The sequence below is a fragment of the Gopherus evgoodei genome, chromosome 6 (assembly GCF_007399415.2).
Source record: "Gopherus evgoodei ecotype Sinaloan lineage chromosome 6, rGopEvg1_v1.p, whole genome shotgun sequence".
In the NCBI taxonomy this organism is placed as follows: domain Eukaryota; kingdom Metazoa; phylum Chordata; order Testudines; family Testudinidae; genus Gopherus; species Gopherus evgoodei.
This window is the reverse complement of record NC_044327.1, coordinates 127,094,810-127,119,935: the sequence shown is the minus strand read 5'-3', so window position 1 is coordinate 127,119,935 and position 25,126 is coordinate 127,094,810. Positions and strand designations below refer to the sequence as shown.

General features: G+C 39.4%; 1 protein-coding gene across 2 annotated transcripts in view; it reads left to right on the top strand.

Moving 5' to 3' along the window:
- Nucleotides 1-25,126, top strand: part of PIK3C3 (phosphatidylinositol 3-kinase catalytic subunit type 3) — a 130,795-nt gene that overhangs the window by 80,092 nt on the left and 25,577 nt on the right. For both annotated transcript variants that reach the window (XM_030566668.1, XM_030566669.1), the window contains 2 exons: nt 15,195-15,363; nt 22,029-22,119. In XM_030566668.1, the coding sequence (XP_030422528.1) occupies nt 15,195-15,363; nt 22,029-22,119 (260 nt within the window). The remainder of the gene's footprint in view (nt 1-15,194; nt 15,364-22,028; nt 22,120-25,126) is intronic.

Genomic DNA, 25,126 nt, shown 5'->3' with positions numbered 1-25,126 from the left:
GCATCTGTAATTTTCACTCCATGCATCTGAAGAAGTAGGGTTTTTACCCATGAAAGCTTATACCCAAATAAATCCCTTAGTCATTAAGGTGCCACAGGACTCCTCGTTGTTTTTGTGGATAGAGACTAGCACAACTATCCCTCTGATTCTTCCTTAATGGTTTCCTTTGTAACTGGTAAGAGGACTTCTCAAAAATCTTATTCTGCATTGGTTTTGGGGGTGGAATATATAAATTGATACTTATGTTGTGTTTTTTTTTTTAAGTGTGGAACCTTCTTATTAAAGGTACCTGTATGGAACCAATCCTACGAACACTTGGTATCAGGTTTTATACTTACTACTGAGTCTCCCATTGACTTGAGTGCAAAAAGGCTAGTTCTAGTCCTCTTTTGTGGTTGAGAAGCTAAACACAAACTTTCCCAAGGCAATATAGTTTGTATAACCACAAAGTTTTCCCTTCTTAGCAGGATTTGTTTAAACAGTGCAAGCCCTCCTGGGCAATGGGGGCCATAAATAGGGCACTGCTGGACCCAGTTGTGGGTTTCAGTACTCGATCCTATGTTCCATGTGGGAGGAAATTCAGTGGATTCCAGTAGCCTTTTATGGTTTTCTCTTAATAGGCCACAGCTGTCAGCTCCTTCTGGTCTTGCATTTCAAGTCCATTCCATGGGGCTTGTCTTTCCTCTCAACACATGGGAAGAGGTGTAATTCCTTTGTGAGATAGTGTGGGTACAAATACCATCACAGCTCTTTCTGTAGAGGGTATTTTGTGCTTATGACAAAAATATAAAGTAAAATAAGTCCTTTATTAGGCAGAATGCAGCATTAAACATGAACACCAGTACATGAAAACAACTCTTCCCTACTCTACATCAGAAACATGTCATCAGTGCACTGTAGAACCAAGATAACAATACATGTAGTAGTTCATGAGCTCTAATAATAGAATATCAGGGTTGGAAGGGACCTCAGGAGGTCATCTGGTCCAATTCCCAACTAAATCATCCCAGCCAGGGCTTTGTCAAGCCTGACCTTGAAAACCTCTAAGGAAGATTCCACCACCTCCCTAGGTAACCCATTCCTGTGTTTCACCACCCTCCTAGTGAAAAAGTATTTCCTAATATCCAACCTAAACCACCCCCACTGCAACTTGAGACCATTACTCCTCGTTCTGTCATCTGGTACCACTGAGAACAGTCTAGATCCATCCTCTTTGGAACCCCCTTTCAGGTAGTTGAAAACAGTTATCTTCTCTTCTGCAGGCTAAATAATCCCAGTTCCCTCAGCCTCTCCTCATCATTCATGTGCTCCATACCTCTAATCATTTTTGTTGCCCTTCGCTGGACTCTTTCCAATTTTTCCACATCCTTCTTATATTGTGGGCCCAAAACTGGACACAGTACTCCAGATGAGGTCTCACCAATGCCGAATAGAGGGGAATGATCACTTCCCTCGATCTGCTGGCAATTTTCCTACTTATACAGCCCAAAATGCCTTTAGCCTTCTTGGCAACAAGAGCACACTGTTGACTCCTATCCAACTTCTTGTCCACTGTAACCTCTTGGTCCTTTTCTGCAGAACTGCTGCCTAGCCACTCAGTCCGTGGTCTGTAGCAGTGCATGGGATTCTTCTGTCCTAAATGCAGGACTCTGCACTTGTCCTTGTTGAATCTCCATCAGATTGCTTTTGGCCTAGTCCTCTACTTTGTGTAGGTCCCTCTGTATCCTATCCCTACCTTCCAGCATATCTACCACTCCTCCCAGTTTAGTGTTATCTGCAAACTTGCTGAGAGTGCAGTCCACACCATCCTCTAGATCATTAATGAAGATATTTAACAAAACCGGCCCCAGGACTGACCCTTGGGACACTTTACTTGATACCAGCTGCCAAGTGGACATGGAGCTATTGATCACTACCAGTTGGGCCCAATTATCTAGCCAGTTTTCTATCCACCTTATAGTCCATTCATCCAGCCCATACTTCTTTAACTTGCTGGCAAGAATACTGTGAGGGACCATATCAAAACCTTTGCTAAAGTCAAGGAATAATGTGTCACTGCTTTCCCCTCATCCACAGAGCCAGTTACCTCCTCACAGGAGGCAATTAGGTTAATGAGGCATGACTTGCCCTTGGTGAATCCAAGCTGACTGTTCATGATCACTTTCCTCTCCTCCAAGTGCTTCAAAATGGATTCCTTAAATACCTACTCCATGATTTTTCTGGATACTGAGCTGAGGCTGACTTGTTTGTAGTTCCCCAGATTCTCTTTCTTCCCTTTTTTTAAAGGTGGGCACTATATTAGCCTTTTCCCAGTTATTTGGGACCTCCCTCGATCGCCATGAGTTTTCAAAGATAATGGCCAATGGCTCTGCAATCACGTGCCAACTCCTTTAGCACCCTCGGATGCAGTGCATCCGATCCCTTGGACGTATGTTCGTCCAGCTTTTCTAAATAGTCCTGAACCACTTCTTTCTCCACAGAGGGCTGGTCACCTCCTCCCCATACTGTGCTGCCCAGTGCAGTAGTCTTGGAGCTGACCTTGTTTGTGAAGACAGAGGCAAAAAAAAGCATTGAGTACATTAGCTTTTTCCACATCCTCTGTCATTAGATTGCCTCCCTCATTCAGTAAGGTGACCACACTTTCCTTGACTTTCTTCTTGTTGCTAACATCTGAAGAAACCCTTCTTATTACTCTTAACATCCCTTGCTAGCTGCAACTCCAAGTGTGATTTGGCCTTCCTGATTTTGGTCCTGCATGCCTGAGCAATATTTTTATAATCCTCCCTGCTCATTTGTCCAGTCTTCCACTTCTTGTAAGCTTCTTTTTTGTGTTTAAGATCAGCAAGGATTTCACTGTTAAGCCAAGCTGACCGCCTGCCATATTTACTGTTCTTCCTACACATTTGAGATGGTTTGTTCCTGCAACCTCAATAAAGATTCTTTAAAATACAGCCAGCTCTCCTGGACTCCTTTCCCCTTCATGTTATTCTCCCAGGGGATCCTGCCCTTCAGTTCCCTAAGGGAGTCAGTCTGCTTTTCTGAAGTCCAGGGTCTGTATTCTGCTTCTCTCTTTCTTCCTTTTGTCAGGATCCTGAACTCAACCATCTCATGGGCATTGCTGCCCAGGTTGCCACCCACTTCTACATCCCCTACTAATTCCTCCCTGTTTGTGAGCAGCAGGTCAAGAGGAGCATGACCTCTGGTTGGTTCCTCCAGCACTTGCACCAATTGTGTAAGTTATATACCTTATCTCATTTTTCCAAACCCAAAAGCCTTTCTGATACATTAATACATATTTTGGCAATTAATATATAATGTACCTGAGCTTATGTAACATAAAATGTACATATTATGCTTCAAAGAATCCTGTGGCACCTTATAGACTAACAGACGATTTGGAGCATGAGCTTTCGTGGGTGAATACCCACTTCCTCAGATGCATGTGGTGGAAATTTCCAAGGGCAGGTATATATATGCTAGCAAGCAAGCTAGAGATAACAAGGTCAGTTCAATCAGGGAGGATAAGGCCCTGTTCTAGCAGTTGAGGTGTGAAAACCAAGAGAGGAGAAACTGGTTCTGTAGTTGGCAAGCCATTCACAGTCTTTGTTCAATCCTGAGCTGATGGTGTCAAATTTGCAGATGAACTGAAGCTCAGCAGTTTATCTTTGAAGTCCAAGAAAGAAACCAACAGGACTCCACTGGCCATCACATATAGCCCGCAGCTAAAACCCCTCCAACGCATCATCAAGGATCTACAACCCATCCTGGACAATGATCCCACACTTTCACAGGCCTTGGGTGGCAGGCCCGTCCTTGCCCACAGACAACCTGCCAACCTGAAACATATTCTCACCAGTAACCGCACACCGCACCATAATAACTCTAGCTCAGGAACCAATCCATGCAACAAACCTCGATGCCAACTCTGCCCACATATCTACACCAGCGACACCATCACGGGACCTAACCGGATCAGCCACACCATCACTGGTTCATTTACCTGCACATCCACCAATGTAATATACGCCATCATATGCCAGCAATGCCCCTCTGCTATGTACATCGGCCAAACTGGACAGTCTCTACGGAAAAGGATAAATGGACACACATCAGACATTAGGAATGGCAATATACAAAAACCTGTAGGAGAGCACGTCAGCCTCCCTGGCCACACTATAGCAGACCTTAAGGTGGCCATCCTGCAGCAAAAAAACTTCAGGACCAGACTTCAAAGAGAAACTGCTGAGCTTCAGTTCATCTGCAAATTTGACACCATCAGCTCAGGATTGAACAAAGACTGTGAATGGCTTGCCAACTACAGAACCAGTTTCTCCTCTCTTGGTTTTCACACCTCAACTGCTAGAACAGGGCCTCATCCTCCCTGATTGAACTGACCTCGTTATCTCTAGCTTGCTTGCTAGCATATATATACCTGCCCCTGGAAATTTCCACCACATGCATCTGAAGAAGTGGGTATTCACCCACGAAAGCTCATGCTCCAAAACGTCTGTTAGTCTATAAGGTGCCACAGGATTCTTTGCTGCTTTTACAGATCCAGACTAACACGGCTACCCCTCTGATACTTGATATTATGCTTCATTGTTGTTTCTGGAAAATACTTCAGAGTAACATTGCAAGCAATTCCTTTTGCATGAGAATAGATATTGTCTTGCATCTCACAGAATTGAGGTGCATTATAACCTGTCATTGATTCCTATACATTTTTAATTTGCTGCTTCCAAAGCCAAGATCAAGCACTATGGCAGCATGTATGTAATGGGACACTTTGTCTTCCAGCAAACTATGCAGTTTCAAACAACATCAGCCGATCATTGCTGCATCACAAATCGTTGCATATATAAATACTGATACTTGAATGCCATCAGTCAATATGCCCTTTGCTGCCTTAGAAAGAACTGCTAGTTGTGAGGCTGAATTGTAACAGACTTGATGGAACACATTTAAAATGAATAAAGTTCCCAGAAGTTGCATCTTTTTGAAACAACCAATCTTAAAAGTTTTGTCTCTTCCATTTATTGAATCCAACTGGTTTTGGATGATTTTTGTTGTTGTTTGCTTTTTCCCCTCTTATTGAAATATTCCCCTTATTGAAAGCATGGAGCTAGTCTGACTGTATCAGTAAAACAATTTGCCATATGAATGGAAATAGACTTCGGACCTAACTTTATTTACCAGTCAAATAAAGCACGCTCAGAACCTCAAGCATGCGTTTGGCAGGGCACATTGCTCTTGAGTCTAAGAATGTAATGAACTCAAGCATTGTACCAGCTGTGAACTTTGTGGAGTCTTACAAGAATGGGCACCTCAGCCTGATTGCAGGCCCCTAGACAACGGACTCTTGAATAGTTTCTTGTGCCTGATGCAAGTCCTGCAGTGTTCTCAGCTCTTCTTCGTTGTTACAATTGGGTAGCCTAATGCAGCTCTTCCGAGGATAAGACAAAGTGAAAGATAGTTGGACTCCAGATTTTCCCCAAAAATGCTGCAGGCATAATAAGTAGATTTGCTGAAGTTATCGAACCCTATTGTATGTAAAATAAGGAAACGTTAAAACATGCTTTAATCATGATTTTATAAAGAGAGAGAGAGAACACATTGCCTTATAAACATCTCCAAAACTAATTATCCTCCAAATCCCTCCTTGAAACTCCTTTTCTGTTATGCCTACAAAACCAGCAGCCTTGCCATTGTCCTGAGACCACTGCCTATCATGCTAATATTGTCTCCTTGTTTTCTTGGATTTGTCTGGCAGTAGCCATCTATCTATTGTCTTATCCTTAAATTGTGAGCTCTTTAGAGCAGGGGACTGTCTTACTAGTCTGTGTTTTATACAGTGCTCAGCACAATGGGGTTCAGATCCATGACTAGGGCTCCTAGGTGCAACAGTAATACAAATAAAAGTGCAGAATATATCTATCTGGATCACCTTAAAGTTTTTGTCAGTGTGCTAGGATTTAACATCTGCACACTGAATGAATTTTAACAATAAGCACATCACATTACAATCTCCTTTCTACTTCACTATCCTATTCAGGTACAGACTGACCTTGTCTAAATTAGTAAAATTAGGACTTGCAGAATGGCATTGGTGGTGAATTAGGAATTAGGAATTGTAATTTTCCAGTGGAGGTACAAACAGCATCAGGGTTCTATTCCTTTCTCTTAGCAGGTGAGACTTTTTAATGGTGACAACATAACTAGAGGAAATTGAATGCTACCATCCCAGTTTCATGAGAGGAAGTTCCCTCTTTTGGCTATGGCCCACCTTTCAGAACATAAACTTAGCTACATAATAAATATAGGATCCTGGATAGCAATCTTTCAAAATTACCATGGAAGCTGTAGTTTGAAACAAAATTAATGCCATCTTCAAAATTTAAATTGAGAGTCAATTACCTTCCTGAAAATAAGGAAAGTTGAATTTGGAGTAGTTTGAGGGGGCTTTCAGCTTATTAAAATGTAAAAAGCCCTTTGGCAGTGTTGTTAAAAATCTAGTTTGCATTTGTGTGGTAACTTTTATTCAAGGACTTCCAAATACTCAAGAGGCTTTAAGTAGTTAATGCTCACAAAACTCCAGTGAAGTAAATAGAGATGGATATCATAGGAAACAAAACACCTGCTAGTGAAATGTATCTATTTTAGGGTATGGCTACACTTGAAACTTCAAAGCGCCGCTGCGGCAGCGCTTTGAAGTGTGAGTGTGGTCGCAGCGCCAGCGCTGGGGAAGAGCTCTCCCAGCGCTGCATGTACTCCACATCCTCATGGGGTTTAGCTTGCATCCCAGCGCTGTGGCACTGTTTACTGTTTACACGGACGCTTTACAGCGCTGTATCTTGCAGCCCTCGGGGGTGTTTTTTGCAAGAAAGTTGCAGCGCTGTAAAGCGCCAGTGTAGCCAAGGCCTCAGACTGCAAAGAAATCTAAATAAGTGGAGTGTAATTACCTGACAGAGAATTTTGCCAGAATACTGCTCTTGGAAAAAGTGCAGTTGGATCTTAATGATCATAAATTGCTGGGACCTACATTTTGTGTCATATTAGCTCCTGCAGCTCCTTGTAGCATTTATTCAGTAGTGAGTTAAAGAAAAGACCACTCCTTGTAGCACTGAGTTTTGCTTGGCAGTCTCCCAATTTAAGTGCTAACCTGGTGTAACCCTACGTCAGTTGCAAGAATCTGACTAGGTGACAATGCTGTCAAAGCTGCAGGTATTAATGCTTGAGCAAACGGGGGCAGAGTTTTAAAACAGAAAGGTTCTTTTTTTGTTTTTTGCCCTTCAGTCTACGGCCACAACTCTTCACCTACCTGTATTTAGGGGGCTCAATGAATATCACTTAATACAGAAGTAGGGCCCTACCAAATTCACCATCCATGACGCTTTTTTCACAGCCGTGAAGTCTGGTCTTTAGTGTACTTGCATCCTGTATTACACAGATTTCATGAGGGAGACCAACATTTCTCAAAATGAGGGCCCTGACTCGAAAGAGGGTTGTGTGGGGGTTACGTGGTAGGGAAGTCATGGTATTGCTACGTTACTTCTGCACTGTCTTCAGAGCTGGGTGGCCGGAGAGGAGCGGCTGCTGGCCAGGCACCCGGCTCTGAAGGTAGTGTCCCGCCAGCAACAGCGCAGAAGTGAGGGTGGCAATACTATACCATGCCACATTTAGTTCTGCACTGCTGCCTTCAGAGTTAGGTCAGGACCACTACAGATACAACACCATGAAATTTCAGATTTAAAGAGCTGAAATCATGAAATTTACTATTTTAAAAATCCTACGACTGTGAAATTGACCAAGATGGACAGTAAATTTGGTAGGGCCCTATATATAAGTATCTAATTTGTAGATGCAGTTTAATGTTATTCACTATGTAAATACTTGCTACACCACAAATAGATTCAGGTACAAAAATGAAGTCTTGGTTAGGACTGTGCTGAAAATCAGGCTATTAAATGACCTTTTTTTATAGATGGGAGAATGGACACAGATCAGGGTCCCAATGCTTCCTTGGATTGTGTTTATTTGAGGATTTAAAATCCTTATCCCAGGAAAAGTCATTTGTTCTTTAAAGATAAGAAATGTATTTATATATTCCATAAAGAAAACAAATTACCTCCTAAAACTGGGAAATCAGAAAAGATATTTCTATTATCACGGTTAACTACATTTCCAGCTGCTCTGCATGGACTGACTTCTGTACCCATTCAAAAACCTTTTGATTGGATGGGGCTCCATGTGGATCGACTCCTGTATCTATTTGCTTAGATAGGAATAAAACTCTGATCTCTGGAGTCCCAGGTGAATGACTTAATCATCAGAGCATCCAATGTAAAGCTCTCAGAATTGAGCTGTTATAACAAGTTCAGAAAAAGCTGGATTAGTAGCTCGAGCACAGGTGGTAGTGTTGCAGTCAGAATAAATGCAGTTTATCACATGACAATGACACTGTATTTGGAAGGAAGAGAGTTTAATTGTATTCTGTAGAATATAGGATTTTTGTTGCCTTTAAAATAAATGTTTACTACAGTGTCCACGCTGGTTCACTATTGATTTGTAGGGTGGGAGGGTTGATGCCTCTATCAGACTTCTGGTCTTTAATTCATACAGATTGCTCTGAAAAGTACTGACATGGCTCTTGAAAAGGTTTATTTCCCACCAAATTACCTAACTTCCAGGAAACTTTCAAATAAGTGTTTACATGTTTTTTCACATAGCGCAAAAAACAAGGTAACTTCTGAAATGAGGTGCTGGTTTCCCCAGTGAACTTCAGCTGTGATTTTTAGCTGAGAGTATTTTCAGACATTGCAATGTGTGTGGAGTCTGAGCAATTTAAAACTAGTGTATTGAGGAGTACCACTTTTGGAGGAAACTGGTTGATTAAATTGACAGGAAAGAATAGCTAAGATATTGTTGGGTGGCTTTTTTACACACTTCCGTACAAATGCGTCTGGGTGAATAGTTATATTAAAAATTAAAGGACTGTGTAAGAACTTCACAATGGAAGGTCAGTCACAGTGCATGAATGGTGGAAACTCTGAAAAATAATGCAAATGTTCTATTTTACTGTGATTTTAGTGCAAAAATGTTACCTAGATGAACAGGGAAAAGAATCCTTTACAAGCTGATAAAGTTTTAGATCAGTGTCATTTTATGCATTGCCATTGTTGATTAAGGAAAGTGTTACCTTTCTTTCACAGAACTACAGGTATTATTTAGTTATTAGCTATTTGCAGCACCTGTGGTGGGTTAGGTTTGTTCTGAACTCTTAATCACAAAAAAAAAACAGAAACCAAAAAAACCACACAAGTGTGGAGGAAGTGGATGTTCAGAGCTATGGGTTAGTGGTATGGACTTTATTGTGTGAGAGAGAGGGGGGCATGGGAGCCAAGGGTGGGAAAGAGAGAAAAGTGGAGGGATCAGCCCAGTGAATTTACAGAAATGAGAGATGAAAGAGGTGCGAGCGGAAGACTGAGTGGCAGAAAAGTCCATGGAGGTTGATATACTGAAGGTTGCAGGAAGTGCAGGTGGATAGGCGAGTGAGTTAAATGGAACAATGGTTCTTTTGCTGAAACAATGGATTTTGAAGTTAAAATGGAAGCTAAGGCTGCCACAATATTCCAGCTTTTTAGTTTAGTTAAATGCTACACTAGACTTTCTCCACTGTTTGATATGCACATCAAGGGTAAAATAAGAATGAGAAATGTACTAAACTGTGGTACTGTTAATATAAGGCAAAAGGCACTGAAAGGATCCTTTCCAGTAAGACTCATCTAACTTGTCATTTCTTTAAAGTATCTAGCAAGGTTTCCAAGTACAGATATTTTTCCACCCTTAAATACTTTGCAAGTTTCCAGCATCTAGCATCCACTGATCTGGTTGAAGGTGGATGGGTGTTAATATCTTTGAGATGACCTGGGTGATGAGCTTTCTACCACCAGCTTGCTTTGTGACCTTGAAGAATCTGCTATAGAACTGCAAAATCCTAACTCCTTATCCCCAGAACTAATTACTTAGGACACTGTCACTGCTTTTCAAAGTTAGACTCCTCCCTCTCTTCCCCCATTGGCAGTATCTTGTTTTGGGACATTGGATGGTCACTAAGACAGGTCTTAATGTATTTAGTGTTGTGGAAGTGGTTTCAGGACCTAATTAAAAAAAAAATAACATACTTAATTCAGAAAAAAGCAATATACACTTAAATTAATTGAGCAGAACAGACTACTTAATCTTCAACAATTACTTATCTGTAGATTGCATTCCACAAAGAGAGCGTGCGCACACACAGAAATATCCTTTGTGGGAAGCTTCAAAATGACCACAGTAAACCAAATAAAGTGTCCACCTAGTTAATATCCTGTCTTTAGTAGGGGCTTGAATCAGATATTTCAGCTGTGTCTTGAGGCCTAATTCTCCTTTTCCTTATACAGGTATAACTTGTTTTGATCCTCAGAGTGGTTACAGCGGTGTAAGAGGTCTGAGTTAGGCCCATCTGTGGCTCAGAATTATTTTTATTCAAGAAGACTCAGACACTTTGCATTATTGTCAGAGCTGTGGACTAATTACTGGTGAATTGTGAAGTGTAGTTTGGGAAATTAAAACTACAGAGCAAGATGCCAGAGGATCTGAATTGTTTAAACATTATCTTTCATGGTTTAGTCCTGAAAACAGACTGTTTATTAAAAGTAAATTATTTGTATCATTAATTTTATATAAACCTGTGTCAGCTGGTAAAATGTTAATCTGGTTTGAACTACATTTTTTTTAGAAACAACCTAGTTCCCTATGCAAATGTATTAATTAGCATCTCTTATTCTGTGTTTACAGCATTAAATACAAACATATTTAGTCACAAGAGTTTCTTTTGTTTTATCCACTTGTTGTTGTCTCTTGACTCTTCAGGATGACAGGTTTGAATAAATGGACAGAAAAAAAAACCCTCAAATGCCTTAGTTAAACATACTTTATTACTTTGATATATATCAAAGCCTACTTCTTTAAAAGCTAAGTTTATAAAAATGAACTTTAAGAAGTGATTCACTTCACTGGTCATTCACTTTATTGGGTCCTTCTAACTGTTAAGGAGGCTTTTTGAGCACCAGGCTCCTTATGACTGAAAAACTAATGATTGTGGCATTTGCCAATTACTGATTGCTTTGTATGCTAATTAAGCATCTTTGTAGTCTCTATGAAAGCTGACCATTATAAAATGTATGTATCTTGGATTGAAGTCCAGGCTCATTAGTTGTTCATCCAGTTATAAAGTATTCAGGGAGGCATGGCTTTCTGAAAATATTAATGGTTCTGATTTTTAAAACTGGGCACCTAAAAGCTGTCAAAACAGGGCACTTTTTACATTCATAAATATGGACTCGAGCTTTAACTTGAGACACCTTTTTAAAAAAAAACCTTGCACATATATAATTTTGAGAGACTTTCTAGATGTATATTCAGTGTATGTTAGGTACTGCATGTGGTGCAAACTGTATGAAATCATACCAGGTCTCTTCCATCTTGAATATACTTGGTTTTAAAATCTTCCCCCTATGTTACCCAAGGTTCTTTCAACCCAAAGCTCTTTGGTAACTTTTACTCTGTGCGAGGAGGTGTCAGGAAATAAGTAGGGGAGACACGGCTGTCCAACCGATAGATGGCTGGCACAAACAGGACAATGCAAGAGTGCTTTCACTTAAAGCTAAACTTTACTAGTCTCAAGCACTTACACATGTCCGCAACAAGATTAGTAAAACACCCCCAACCCTTGATAATTACCAAAGCTGAGTGTGGCTCTCGAGTGACACAGCGGCAGGCTTCCAGTGGCCAAATATTCCGTCTGTTGGTGGGGACTGCAAGATGTATCCAGAGGGAGAGTCCAAAGAGGGTCCCCAAATGAGTCCAACTATCTCAAGCTTTTCCCCCTTATTTATACATCAGTAATAGAATGACATGTCCCTTAAAGAAATCTTGTTAAGTAAGCCATTTAAATGATCCAGCAAGACGTTCCTTCTGATTATTGATTAACCAGATGTGGGTTTTTCCAGAGTTTGCAGTGTTGAGACCCCAATAGACATTCCTGGGGTATATCCTGCTCTTTTAAAATGTATGTATCAGCAACTTCAACACAGTTCTTATCAGGAAGAACACGAGGTCAAGCTGCCCTTTCTGTGGCACCCAAAACTCCCCGTCCCCCTCCTGCCTTGGTCGAGCTGAGACTGTTTAATAGATTGCTTTTAACAATAAGCCATACTGCTGTTAGGCACTTTACTGGTTTGCCAAAGTCTCTCCGTAAACCTATGCCCTACAGTTCATCCTCTTGGCTGTTTCTATCTAGGTTTAAATTACAGTAATGATGGAACTTGAACTTTTTCCACTGAGAAACTATTCTACTGGCTAATAAACTTCTGTAGAAAACCTTCCTTGTATTCAGCTTAAATTTTCAAGATATGGACCTCCTTGGACCACCCTAAATGATTCCTCTCCCCTCTCTCCTCCCCATAGTGCTTGTTTCAAAAGGTTCTAGTCTCCCGTCATCCTGCTTTTAGCCATCAATTAGGCAAAAACTCATTCATGTATATTGTTCCTCTAAGAGTTTCTTATGAATCAAGTCTCTCTAGTCCATTAATCATTGTTGCTTTTCTGAACTCCTTCCAACCTTGTTTATGCACTTGGGTTCAGTGTTGTCAGAGATAGTTTGAACAAAAAATCATGAAAAATGTATTTGCTTTTTCATTGAAATATTGAGCAGATCTATCACTTGGACAAAATTGGGAAATTTTTTTCCCCAAAAATATTTTGCAAGAATACCTTTTTCCTCATGTGTGATTTGACTTATTCCAGTTAGCCAGTATATCCTACAGACTGAGAAGAATTAGAATTTATTCTGTATATATGAAAGGTTATTGAATAACTTTATTTGTAGCGGTTTACAAACTTTCTGATGATTTTTAAATGTTAACTATGTGTAAATATTGGTACTTCATTGGCAATGCTCACTTCCCAAGGTGAGGTTGAGAGTTGTAGTAATTGTTAGTACTATATGAGAGAGTTTGCATCTCTTAGTAAACGTTTAAAACAACCACATTGACAATGCTGTTCATTTTTTTATTAAACAAAATGTGTGACTAGAATTCAAAATTTGCATAGGCCCTGATCTTGCATAGACTTACTCTGTTCTTACAAAAAAGGTGTGAAAAGGTCTGTCATGGTTCCTTATAATGGCTCACAGCTAAGAGTGCCAAGTTCAGGTCAGATGTCAGAAATCAGGGCAGACACCCCAGACTGATGGTATATTGGATCATTAGATTTCACCTAGCCAGTAACAAAAGTGTACTCCTGGATCACTATATTTTTTTACCATGAAGCCACAGACAGTGTCCTTTAGGCTCTCTGGAGCCTACTTTACCTCCCAAACGGACTGGACTTAATGATGAAAGGTTATTAAAACCAAAATGCACCTTTCTAGATTACTTCCAGCCCCAAAGGGCCAGTTACTTCCCAAAATATGCTCAAGATCTTGCCAAAGACAATGCAGCAGCCAATCCTTCAGTAAACTAAAATTAAAGATTTATTAATTAGGAAAAAGTAATGAGTTATAGCAAAGTTAAAGCAGATAAAATACATTACAGGTGAATTAGGGTTTGTAGTTTCAAAATAAAAGCAGTGATGTAGCAATCTGCTAGTCTCATAGTCTTTTCATAAATTCTTTCAGGGTTTTCCCAAAGTGGATATGGGAAACTCTGTCTTGTATCTGGAAAGCTCCCTGACAACATCATAAAAGATCAAGAGATGACAAGATCATTCCCAAAGTCCAGTATTTATAGTTGAAAACAGCCTGTCATCTGTTTTTAGCATAGCGTGTGTCCGTAGATTTCACTTTGTTGAGCACACTGCTCCCTGTGCTTTGAAGTCAATATTCCTCCTTGCTGAGCAACTTTAGACAAATGAATTCACAACAAAATGCTGATACACGTTGTTCCAGAGTTAATTAAATAGAGAGATAGCAATCACAGATAAACTTAGTGTAAATGTAATTAACGGAACATGTGCCATGTGTGACATCTTCCTTTGTTCTGTTCTAACAAGTGGATACAATAGCATTAATATTTCCTCTGATCTAGGGTTATTTACTATAGCGCATGCATAATAGCAAATGAGCAACAGGATATAGCCAAATTTAACAATTCAGTTACACTTTATAAGTTGATTGGTTTGCAAATTACAGTGCCTTTTCACATTCCTCTGAGGTTCACAGACAGGTGAACCACCTATTGCTTTGAATCTAAGCTGATTTCCCTGTGTCACAGTGTTTACAGGATCAGGGCCATACATATTTTTCAAACCTGGAACTGGTCAGCCTAGGTCTTTAGTAATATTGGAAGGAAAGTCACTTGAGTAATAATCGAGATGAGATAATCACTGCATTTTAGTACAAAGAAAAGTAAATTACTAAATGGGCTCTTAGATGAGCTTCTAAATATACTTTTAAAATTCGAATCGTAGCACTAAACTTTGGAACATTTTCAGAGTGAACAGCGTTAATTATATACATGGAATTTAACCACATTCAGACACCTGTTAGAGAATTTACTTTTCAACAGCTTCAAACCATTTTGTTGGTCAGTGATTTCAAGTGGGATCTAAATCTTCTGTTCTGTACTGTGGCTTGTGAGGCTTATCTTCCTCCCAGGAATCACAAAGCTGTAGTGTTAAAACAATACTCTTTATGGGGAGAGAGTGAGCAATCAGTGGTAGAACTAAAAGCAATGTAAAATCTACATTGAGTATTTTCAGTTAGTGAATATACAGTTGTGCAATAGATTATCACTAATCCCCAGAGTTTTCTTTAAAATTACCATCTGATATCTGTTTAATGGCCTATGTAAAATAAGTTCTATCTCAGTTCAGTTATGGCACAACCTCAAGTGGTGCACACACTGGAAACATCAGCAAAGATGCCAATAACTGAATGGACCTAGGAGACTAGCTTTCAGCTCAGACAAACATAATTTGGAATTGAGAGAATCCAAAATCTGAATGTTTAGAATCTACAATGAAGGACATTCACAAAGATACTTGGATAAAACTTTGAAGTGTGGTTCAGTTAATATCTGCTGATCTGACTTTTTTTTTACTGTATTAAATTTAATAGTAGAAAATTACACATTTGCATTTTTTGCCTAATACAGGTAAACTGTTTCACATCGATTTTGGTTACATTCTGGGTCGTGACCCGAAGCCTCTGCCTCCCCCAATGAAGCTGAATAAGGAAATGGTGGAAGGTATGGGAGGCACTCAGAGTGAGCAGTACCAGGAGTTCCGTAAACAGTGTTACACAGCTTTTCTGCATCTCCGCAGGTAGCAACACTATTTCTGTGTTAATTGCTTGATCAACGGTGGGGGGGTGCCATTTTCCCCCAAAAAACATGAAAACTTATGTATATTCCTATTGGTGTCCACGATGCTATAAAGAAGAGAGACTAAGAGATGAGAATTCTTGAGTTCTAATCATGCTTTTGGCACTGACTACCCTTCTGTAGCATTTGTCATTATAAAGTATCTTCTGTCCAAAGATCTCAGATTTCTTTAATTTAGTTTTCCAACATTCCTGCAAGGTGGTAAATGATGATGTATTCAGGAGATGTGTTCTTCTGTTGCTTAGCAAATCTTGGAATGTTTTCTGGTTAGGCAAATTGGTGTCTTGGGTGATCATTGATGAAATACAGAGCCTTTCATTTCTTCACCACAGCTCCCAAATTCAGATTAGTAACAGCCAAACACATGTATCCTCTGTTGGCTGGTCAGTGGACTACGTGAGTTGATTTGGTAATCTTAATCCTATTCCTGCAGAATAAATATTCACTTCTCAGAATCCACTATCAAATGTTGGCAATAGTAGAATCTTCTAAAAGATTTGAACTGGCATAGAGACTAAACTACCACACTCCCTCCTTGCCACTAGAATGTCCTCTTTCAGAGTTCAGGCACAGGATAGGAGAAGCTTGCATTGCCATTGTCTGTCTTGTGGACAAATAAGACTTCTGTTTTCCATTGCTAAGCACCTTTTATCATGCCCTACAAAATGCAGTTCAAATATGTTAAATAATAAATGGAGATATACCAATCTCCTAGAACTGGAAGGGACCTTGAAAGGGCATTGAGTCCAGTCCCCTGCCTTCACTAGCAGGACCAAGTACTGATTTTGTCCCAGATCCCTACATGGCCCCCTCAAGGATTGAACTCGCAACGCTGCATTTAGCAGGCCAATGCTCAAACCACTGAGCTATCCCTCCCCCTTGTTTGTCCTTTGGGTGGCAGAATGGCTCAGCTGTTGCCCTCCAGTCCTGTTACAACAGTGAGCAGGTGAACAGTTTCTCTATTTGCCAAGTGATTCAGGAAGTCTTCCATGGAGATATACAAATTCGACTTCAGTATCTGGATTGTCTAGTATAAAATACCCCAAAGCCTAGAAAAAAAGTATATTGAACAATGTTGATCTTAAAAGGAGGCAGACAAGATAATGTGAAATAATTGCTGAAGAAATGTAAAATGTGTTTTCTCTTATTGAAAGGAGTAAAAAAGTAACTGCTTTTATAAACTGTCATTGATAATGGATTAGCAGCAATTCAGTACAATGAGAAAACAAAGACAAGTTATTAATCAGCAGCCACAATAACTCCCATCACTCCAGAGAATAATCATGAAGGGATTAACCTGTGTACTCTGCGTGCAAAGTATGTCAAAATTGTTTGAGAACTGAAGTTATTATACAAAATTACTCATTTCCTATGTTTCCATAGATTCTTTAAAGAAATGTAAGTTGATGTTCGCTATTTCAGTGCAAAAAGCTTTTAAATTTCTGCAGGATTATCCATTGAATTAAATAGTTAACACAATGATTGGCAACAGAGGACATACTTCGTAGCATGATGTGTACTGATACAGTAATTTTTATACATAATTAGCATTTTAAAATATTAGTTTAAATCCCTAGGATTGTAGTTGTATTTGAAGATCATTTATTTCTTCAGTATATGTACAGTTTAATGTGAAAGTATTTTTATTATACAAATAAAAAATACTAACTTGCTGTTCTAGATAAATCTGTCGTTCGTAGAAGTTCTTAGGCTCTTGATGTGAAAGGCATAAGGACTATACTATATGGATCTTAATAGCACATTCTTAGCATCTGTGACTCAGAATAACTGTTAGCAGGAATGTGCACTTACAGAGAAAGCTAATGGATTAGAGAATGGAGGACTAGGCTGTTGTCATTGTGCAGGCTGGTATAAAAATGTGTTTGATACACTAACAGTTGTATAAATTAATCAGGTTATTTAACCTATTTTTTAGCTTTTTAGCCAATTAAGATTGAAGCAAATTTTGTATTGCAAGTCTAATTTTCATTCCCATTCACCCAGAGCAAAAAACAAAGTCCCTGAAATGTCACATGCTGGGGGAAAAAACAGATGTGATCGTGCTGTGATATTAATAAAAAAAGTTCTTGTCCATTACTTTTTGCCAAATTTTCTAATAATTCTGTGGCTTATCTCCAAAGTGGCTTGGCTTATGATATCCAGTTTAATTTTCTTGGCCTTGCTGAGAAGTGCTTTTGAGGCGTTTTTGTTTTGTCTTGTTTGTTTGTAGTATTTGTGTTTTATTTTGTTTCAGATTATTCCTGGGGCAATTAGATTTGTATTCACCTTTTCATAAATTTATTATTCTGAAGTAGCCGGGAACTGGTAAACTAGGGATTCATCAGAGCCAGGGATATATAGGCCATGACTCAATAAGGTACTTCAGGACATAGTTAAATACCTGCTGAATCAGGGCCTTACTGGCAAAGCATAGAAACTCCATAACTCAGTCACATGAAGCAAGGAGTTTTGCTGCTCATTTAGAAAAAAATGTCTGGTTAGCATTTGTTGGCAGTGATGAAGAGAATAGTTTAGAGAAACTTCATAGAGATTCCCACGTTACATATCTGCTGACCTGGAATATGAGAGTTTGAGAGAACCTGTATCAGAGGAGTAGCCGTGTTAGTCTGGATCTGTAAAAGCAGCAAAGAATCCTGTGGCACCTTATAGACGAACAGACGTTTTGGAGCATGAGCTTTCGTGGGTGAATACCCACTTCCTCAGATGCATGTGGTGGAAATTTCCAGGGGCAGGTATATATATGCAAGTAAGAAGCAAGCTAGAGATAACGAGGTCAGTTCAATCAGGGAGGATGAGGCCCTGTTCTAGCAGTTGAGGTGTGAAAACCAAGAGAGGAGAAACTGGTTCTGTAGTTGGCAAGCCATTCACAGTCTTTGTTCAGTCCTGAGCTGATGGTGTCAAATTTGCAGATGAACTGAAGCTCAGCAGTTTCTCTTTGAAGTCTGGTCCTGAAGTTTTTTTGCTGCAGGATGGCCACCTTAAGGTCTGCAATAGTGTGGCCAGGGAGGTTGAAGTGCTCTCCTACAGGTTTATGTATATTGCCATTCCTAATGTCTGATTTGCGTCCATTTATCCTTTTCCGTAGAGACTGTCCAGTTTGGCCGATGTACATAGCAGAGGGGCATTGCTGGCATATGGCTGAGAGAACCTGAATGTCCTTCATGAAAATGTGTTTTTGCTTTGTTTATGTTTTTTGTTTTAATTGATTGGGGCTTTTCGAGTAAACGGTCTGACATACATTCAGACTCCCTCCCCTCCTCCCGAACATGAATTCAAGATCAGTGCTTGTAAAGTGCTTGTACTGGTCCTGAAAGTGTTTGTTTTTATTGATCTGCATAAGTGTGATTACGCCTGATAAATTGTGAGAAATCCAAACTTATAATTGAGTCAGCCTAGATGGAATTTATAATTTCCTTCTAACTCAACAGTGATGGGTGTGCGGGTTTTTTGGGTTTTTGGGTTTTTTTAGCAGTCAAATTCTCTTACATCTAGAGTCAATGATCTGTGCTTCATAGATTGAAAGCTTGGAAAGAGTTTCCAAGTTTTTGTTTGGAGTGCTAGCATTGCTGGATGCTAATCGTTGCAAGTGAGGCAGAAGGATGGAGAAAAAAATAAAAGATGGTAATTGGAATGATGCAGTGATTAAGATCCACTTAATGCCTCAGCTTGCCAGGAGTAGAAACAAATAGTGTACTTAGTTCTAAAATTGTAAATGACACTGGTGGTTTTTAAGATATTGGACTTTTAAAATTGTTACTGATTCCTTTTTGGTTTCAGGGAAATCAGACCTAAAGCCAATGTAATCCCTCTGTGAACTCATCCTTGGTTTGTAGGAGTTGAAGGCAAGAAAATCAAGGCTTTAAGTGCATGATTATAGGGATTCTCACATTTTTCAGCCCTATCCCTATAGTGTTAGGAACATATGACTTGAAGTTAACTAATGGAATACTTCATTCTTGCATGGTTTATTGAAGAGCCTAAAGACTCAACTGGTTTAGGACCTCAGCTGGGAAAGAAGCCTGTAATAAGATTAAAATTGAGGTACATTTAGGATGTAATGTTAACAAATTGATTTGATCTGAAATACTTATAAGAGCACAGCAGAAGTAACACATGCTTGTGTCTTGCGAAAGCTGGCATGGAAGGAATCTGAAATCATCTAAGCAGTTTTTATAAGGTTTTTATGATGTATTTGAAATCAAGTGCATAGAAGTGGGAAATATAGAAGCAGTTGGAAGGGCTGCAATTGAAATGCATGCCAGTAAAATCCAAATAGACAGAAGGGCAAAAAGTCTAGTTTGGCTGAGCAAGGGTACAGAGCAGCAGGAATAATGAGCAGAAAGCTTATTGCTTTTAAAATATAAACAATCTGGTTAGGAAAAATAAGACACGTTAAGGATAGTTGAAGAAACAAAAACTTGTCAAATTTAAGTGGCATTTCAACTAATTCAGAAGGGTTACTTAAATATTTATAGTAGAAGGAATGTAAGACCTTTTTCTTTTTTTTCTCTTCCCTGGTAAAAACAACTTCAGATATGAATGTGAGATTTGTTAAAGAATCTTTCTTCTGCCTATAAAAGAGAATTGAGTTTGTGGAATACTCTTTAGGTGTTAGTATGCAGATAACAATGGTCTTGGGGCTTATCCAGCTCTCTAAAACTTTGGACATTAATGAGGTAGATTGTCCAATCCATATAATATACATTTCACAAATTTTAAAAGTACATGACTATTCTAAAAATATATTTTATTTCTATTGAATTCCATGATTGGTTGGATTCCTGAAAACAGAGAACGGGCAAAAATTTGAGCAGTGTACAGAAAAGGGTCTTGAAATGTAATGGCTGAATATTTTTGTTTAAGAGCTAGATTCACAAAAGGGAGCTTTGACATTGCAATGCTTAGCTGGAGTTTGCTCAGTACAGAACCTGCAGAGAATTTAGTTGCCAAACGCCAGCGTGTGTCTGCTGAGCATGTAGGAACTGAGATGATTCAAAGGCTTACAACTTGGGCAAACGTGGGCACGTTTTTATGAGGATTGCAAAAACACATCCCTAACACCCAGGCAACTGCTTTGCTAAATATTCCATCTTTTAAGCAGAGCCATGATAGAGCTTCTCAGCATAATGGTGGTTGGATTTTTTTTTTAACATGTCCAAAACTTTCCCTAATGTTGTTTCAACAGTTTCCAAGAAATCCCGCTACCTCATTTGCCCCCTTTCCCCTCCTCCCCCCAAAATGAGCTTGAGGCAGACACTGAGCATTGAAAACTTCAGCCTGAATGATTAAACTTTACAAAGTTCAGTCATTTATAAAATAGGTCTCATAATGGAACGTGTCAGGTAACTTACCTGTAAACAGTGATTATCAGCTCTGCATATAACAAACTTCTTAGGTTTGCACACAATGGAAACGTACACATTTTGATACGTAGGAGGGTACTGTTAGTTCATAAAAATAAATACCATTTATGATTGTTTTCTTTGGAGATCACTCCTGTCCTTTCTTCTTTTGTACGATACTAAAATGATCAGACAATTTACACATTGATGCATATGATCATTGTCTTCTTTGTATTCAGAAGCTGTACTAAAATTATTTTGCTCTTTTGAATTTCCTTTCCATCACCTTCTAAGCTCCTAAAATGCTTTTATAAAAGGCATCTTCCAAATTGAGTAGGTTCACATTTTTTTCCTAAAAGGAGAGAACTAGTTCTGTGGATAGAGTAAAGAAGGTTCCAGTTTGTTGAATAGCTCAGAAATTATCTTCTAAAATAATGACTTGCAGTTAATTTCCTGCAATGGCAAAATGGTGGTCTTTAAAAAAAATTCATGAATAACTCCAATCACAGCATGTTAAATTGTAACTCTGACAGCTGCAGTGCTGCTTCTTTTTAATGGTGATAAATGACCTTTTGTGTCTCAGATGTGCAGCATACGTACCCAAGTTATTACAGATTTACTGAGCAGCTGCAGTCTTCGCTCTAGTTAAATCAGGTGGTTAAGGGACATATTCATCCTGTTTAAATAACTTCCCATACAAGATCTTAAAAAATCTTTTTTTCATTTGTAAAGATTCCAATAATTTTAAGAATGTTAATTTAAATAGATTTCACCGTTGTATAGCTATTAGATGGAATGTCCCTTTTTAAAAGAATACAATTTGGGGTTCCTTTCATCTAGTGTATTTCTGTATGTCAGGTGGAATAGAAAGGTACAAAAGAGATTAATGTTCTTGACTCCAGAAATATTTGCTGCTATAATCTGTATTACATAGATCTCCAGCTATATATTCCTCAATGTTTTTAGATATTTAAAAGAAAAAAAATGGAGCATATCTGTGCTCCAGCTTTTGAGATACAAAGGTTAAAGTTTTCAGTGCAAAACAAACTGCAGGGCCATTGCATTCATAACAAGAAACATACCCAACTAATGGGTTATGTACAAATCATCTCTTTTGAGCATTACCAACTCACATTGCCCAAGGCGGAGGTGGGGTGTGAGAAATGATTTAAATAAGGGAAAAGACTAATACAGGAGACTATTGTCGATAAAAAGTTTTTCTTTCTGCTGCTTTTCTCATTAGGTATTCCAACTTGATCTTGAACTTGTTCTCCCTCATGGTGGATGCAAATATTCCAGATATTGCTCTTGAACCCGACAAGACTGTGAAAAAGGTAATCACAAAACTTTATTTATTAGATAAACAGATGGTGTACTTCATAATGTTCTTAAGTAGTTCAGATAGGGCAATCTACATGTAATTATGACCTCTGGACTACTCGTTCCCAAAATGCTGGAGCTCAGGCAATTCACAGAATCACTGAAGTTAGAGATGGAAAATACCTATTGAGTCATCTAGTGCATTCACCTGCAAGCACAAGAATATTTGCTATTTTACACGTATTAGGCTATAATCCAGTCCAGTGTCCCAAATAATGGGGTTTTACCATTTAAAAAGAGTATCATAGTTTAACTAATATGTATAAATATATGGAGCGTCAACTCATCGTGCACACAATCTCTTATGTTCATAAGAATGTAGGAATTGCCATACTGGATAAGAAGTGTGGTCCATCTAGTCTAGTATCCAGTGTGACAGTGACAAATGCCAGATGTTTCTGAGAAAAATGCAGGAAACCTCTTGGTAAATGTGAGAGAAACTACCGCCTTGTGAACGTCTCTTCTTAATCCCCACTAGCCATACTAAATAATGACACTAGATATTTTCCACTCGTGTAATGTCCATTGATTATCACAGGTTCTTTCCCATAGTAGGCTACACATAAGTTTCAAACTCATAACCAATACACACTGGTCAATATTATACTGTTATAGCAAGGATCAGCAACCTTTGGCATGCAGCCCACCAGGGTAAGCACCCTGGCGGGCCCAACCACTTTGTTTACCAGCTGCGTCCGCAGGTTCAGCCGATCATGGCTCCCACTGGCCATGGTTCACCACTCCAGGCCAATGGGGGCAGCGGGAAGCGATGGCCAGCACATTCCTCGGCCCATGCTGCTTCCTGGAGCCCCCATTGGCCTACCTACAGTGGCGAACCGAAGCCAGTAAGAGCCGAGATTGGCTGAACCTGAGGACATGGCAGGTAAACAAATCGACCCAGCCCACCAGGGTTCTTACCTTGGCGGGCCACGTGCCAAAGATTGCTGATCACTGCGCTATAGTGTCATCTTTCATCTGGAGAGCTTAAGGGTAGTTAGGAAGCATAAGAAACAGTCAGAGGTCAACACCCCACTAGTTAAGTTGGTTTGATCTCTGAAGCATGAGTGTTTTTTATTTTATTGTATTTTATTTAAAGTTACATTAACTGTTCTACCTTGGAGTATTCTTATTCACATAAATGTTAGTCGGGGGGGAGGGGGAGGTAGACAAGGTTATTTTAGGAGGTCGCAGTATTGTCACCCTTCTGTGCTGCCTTCAGAACTGGAAGGCCAGAGAGTGGCAGCAGTTGGTCGGGCGCCCTGCTCTGAAGGCAGCACCCCACCAGCAGCAGTGCAGAAGTGTGGCAATACCGTATCATGCCACCCTTACTTCTGCACAGCTGTCTTCAAAGCTGGGCGGCCAGAGAGGGCGGCTGCTGACTGAGGGCCCAGCTTTGCAGGCAGCAGCACAGAAGTAAAGGCGCTAATACCGTGCTATGCCATGCTTTCTTCTGTGCTGCTGCTGGCAGAGGCTCTGCCTTAGCTGCCACTCTCCAGTTGCCCAGCTCTGCAGGCAGCTCCACCACGAACAGCAGCACAGAAGTAAGGGTACCAGTACTGCAACTCTCCCTACAATAACTTTGCAACCCCTTCACACAATTCCTTTTGGGTCAAGATCCCTCCAGTTACAACACCATGAAATTTCCGATTTAAATAGCTGAAATCATGAAATTTACAATTTTTAAAATCCTATGACCGTGAAATTGACTAAAGTGGACTGTGAATTTGGTGGGGCCCTAATTACATTACCTTGGTAGTGTAGGTAAATGTTGTTTTTTATAACCTCCACTGTAAATCAAGATATCTTTTGTCTTAGTTGTATGCAAGACTTCAATAAAAAGAATGTTAAAAGAAACTTATATTCCGTATTTGTCATCAACAGCAGTTTTCTATCAGCATAGTGGGCTGTTGAGAGTTCTCCATAATGCAGAAAGAGTCAGAATTTTATTTTTAATGGACACTTTTTTTATGTTTTAACATAACCAATGTTATCCAAATTATTTTAAGTAGAATAAAGTTCATTGCATCATTAAGGGGAAAGATTTTTTATTTTTTTTTTTAATGAAGTCACCAGACTTGGGGGGTCCAAGAGGATTGTGTTCTAATTCCACTTCTGCCACAGGCATCTTCTGTAACATCAGAGAATTAGTTCAATCTCTTTTCAGTAGGGCTGGCCGAAAAAGCAGAGTTCTGTTTCACAAAAAAAAAACAACCAAGGTTTCAGAACTTGTTCTTCTTCCATATCAGCAAGAAAAAGACCTTCTGAAATATTATGTGGAAAAATACAAGACATTTATTGCAGACTATCTGGGAGCCAAATGGTCTGAATTCGGCAGAGCAGGGACTTGAATTTAGGTCTCCAACATCACAAGTGAATTCCCTCTGACTGGGCTATATAAAGTCAGATTCTGGTTTCAAAAATCTATGGGTTTCTGGTGCAAGGTTTTGGGTTTTTTTTTTTTTTATCATTGATGGAAACAGTCATCAAGAAATATAATTGGCAGTTGTACCAAATTTCAAAAGCCTTGGTCCTTTTCTCATCTGAAGCCTTCAGGTTCTGACATACCACTTACTTCAATCTCATTCATCTCTGTCAGGAGTTCACTGTTGCTTGACTTAATAGTATTCATTCTCTTCTTGGACATTCTCTCGTGAGCTTCCTGACATTGCTTTTATCAAACTCACTCTTACAGTGTTCGTTGCCAATTAGGATACAGCATTCTTGCTACTTATTAATACCTTGGCATCTATGTCTTTCATAAGATGCTCTGTCCTGTGGTTTCTCCCTCCTAGCTGCCTCTTGCAATAAAATACTAGAACTGACACAGTACCCGCAACCTATTTAATGAATACTTTAAAAGAAAAGCACATCAGTTCCATCATTTGAAATGCTGCTTTGTTAGGAAGGGAAATACAGTGCTTACAACTATCAGTTAAGCAAAAAAAAACCTACGGTAACAGG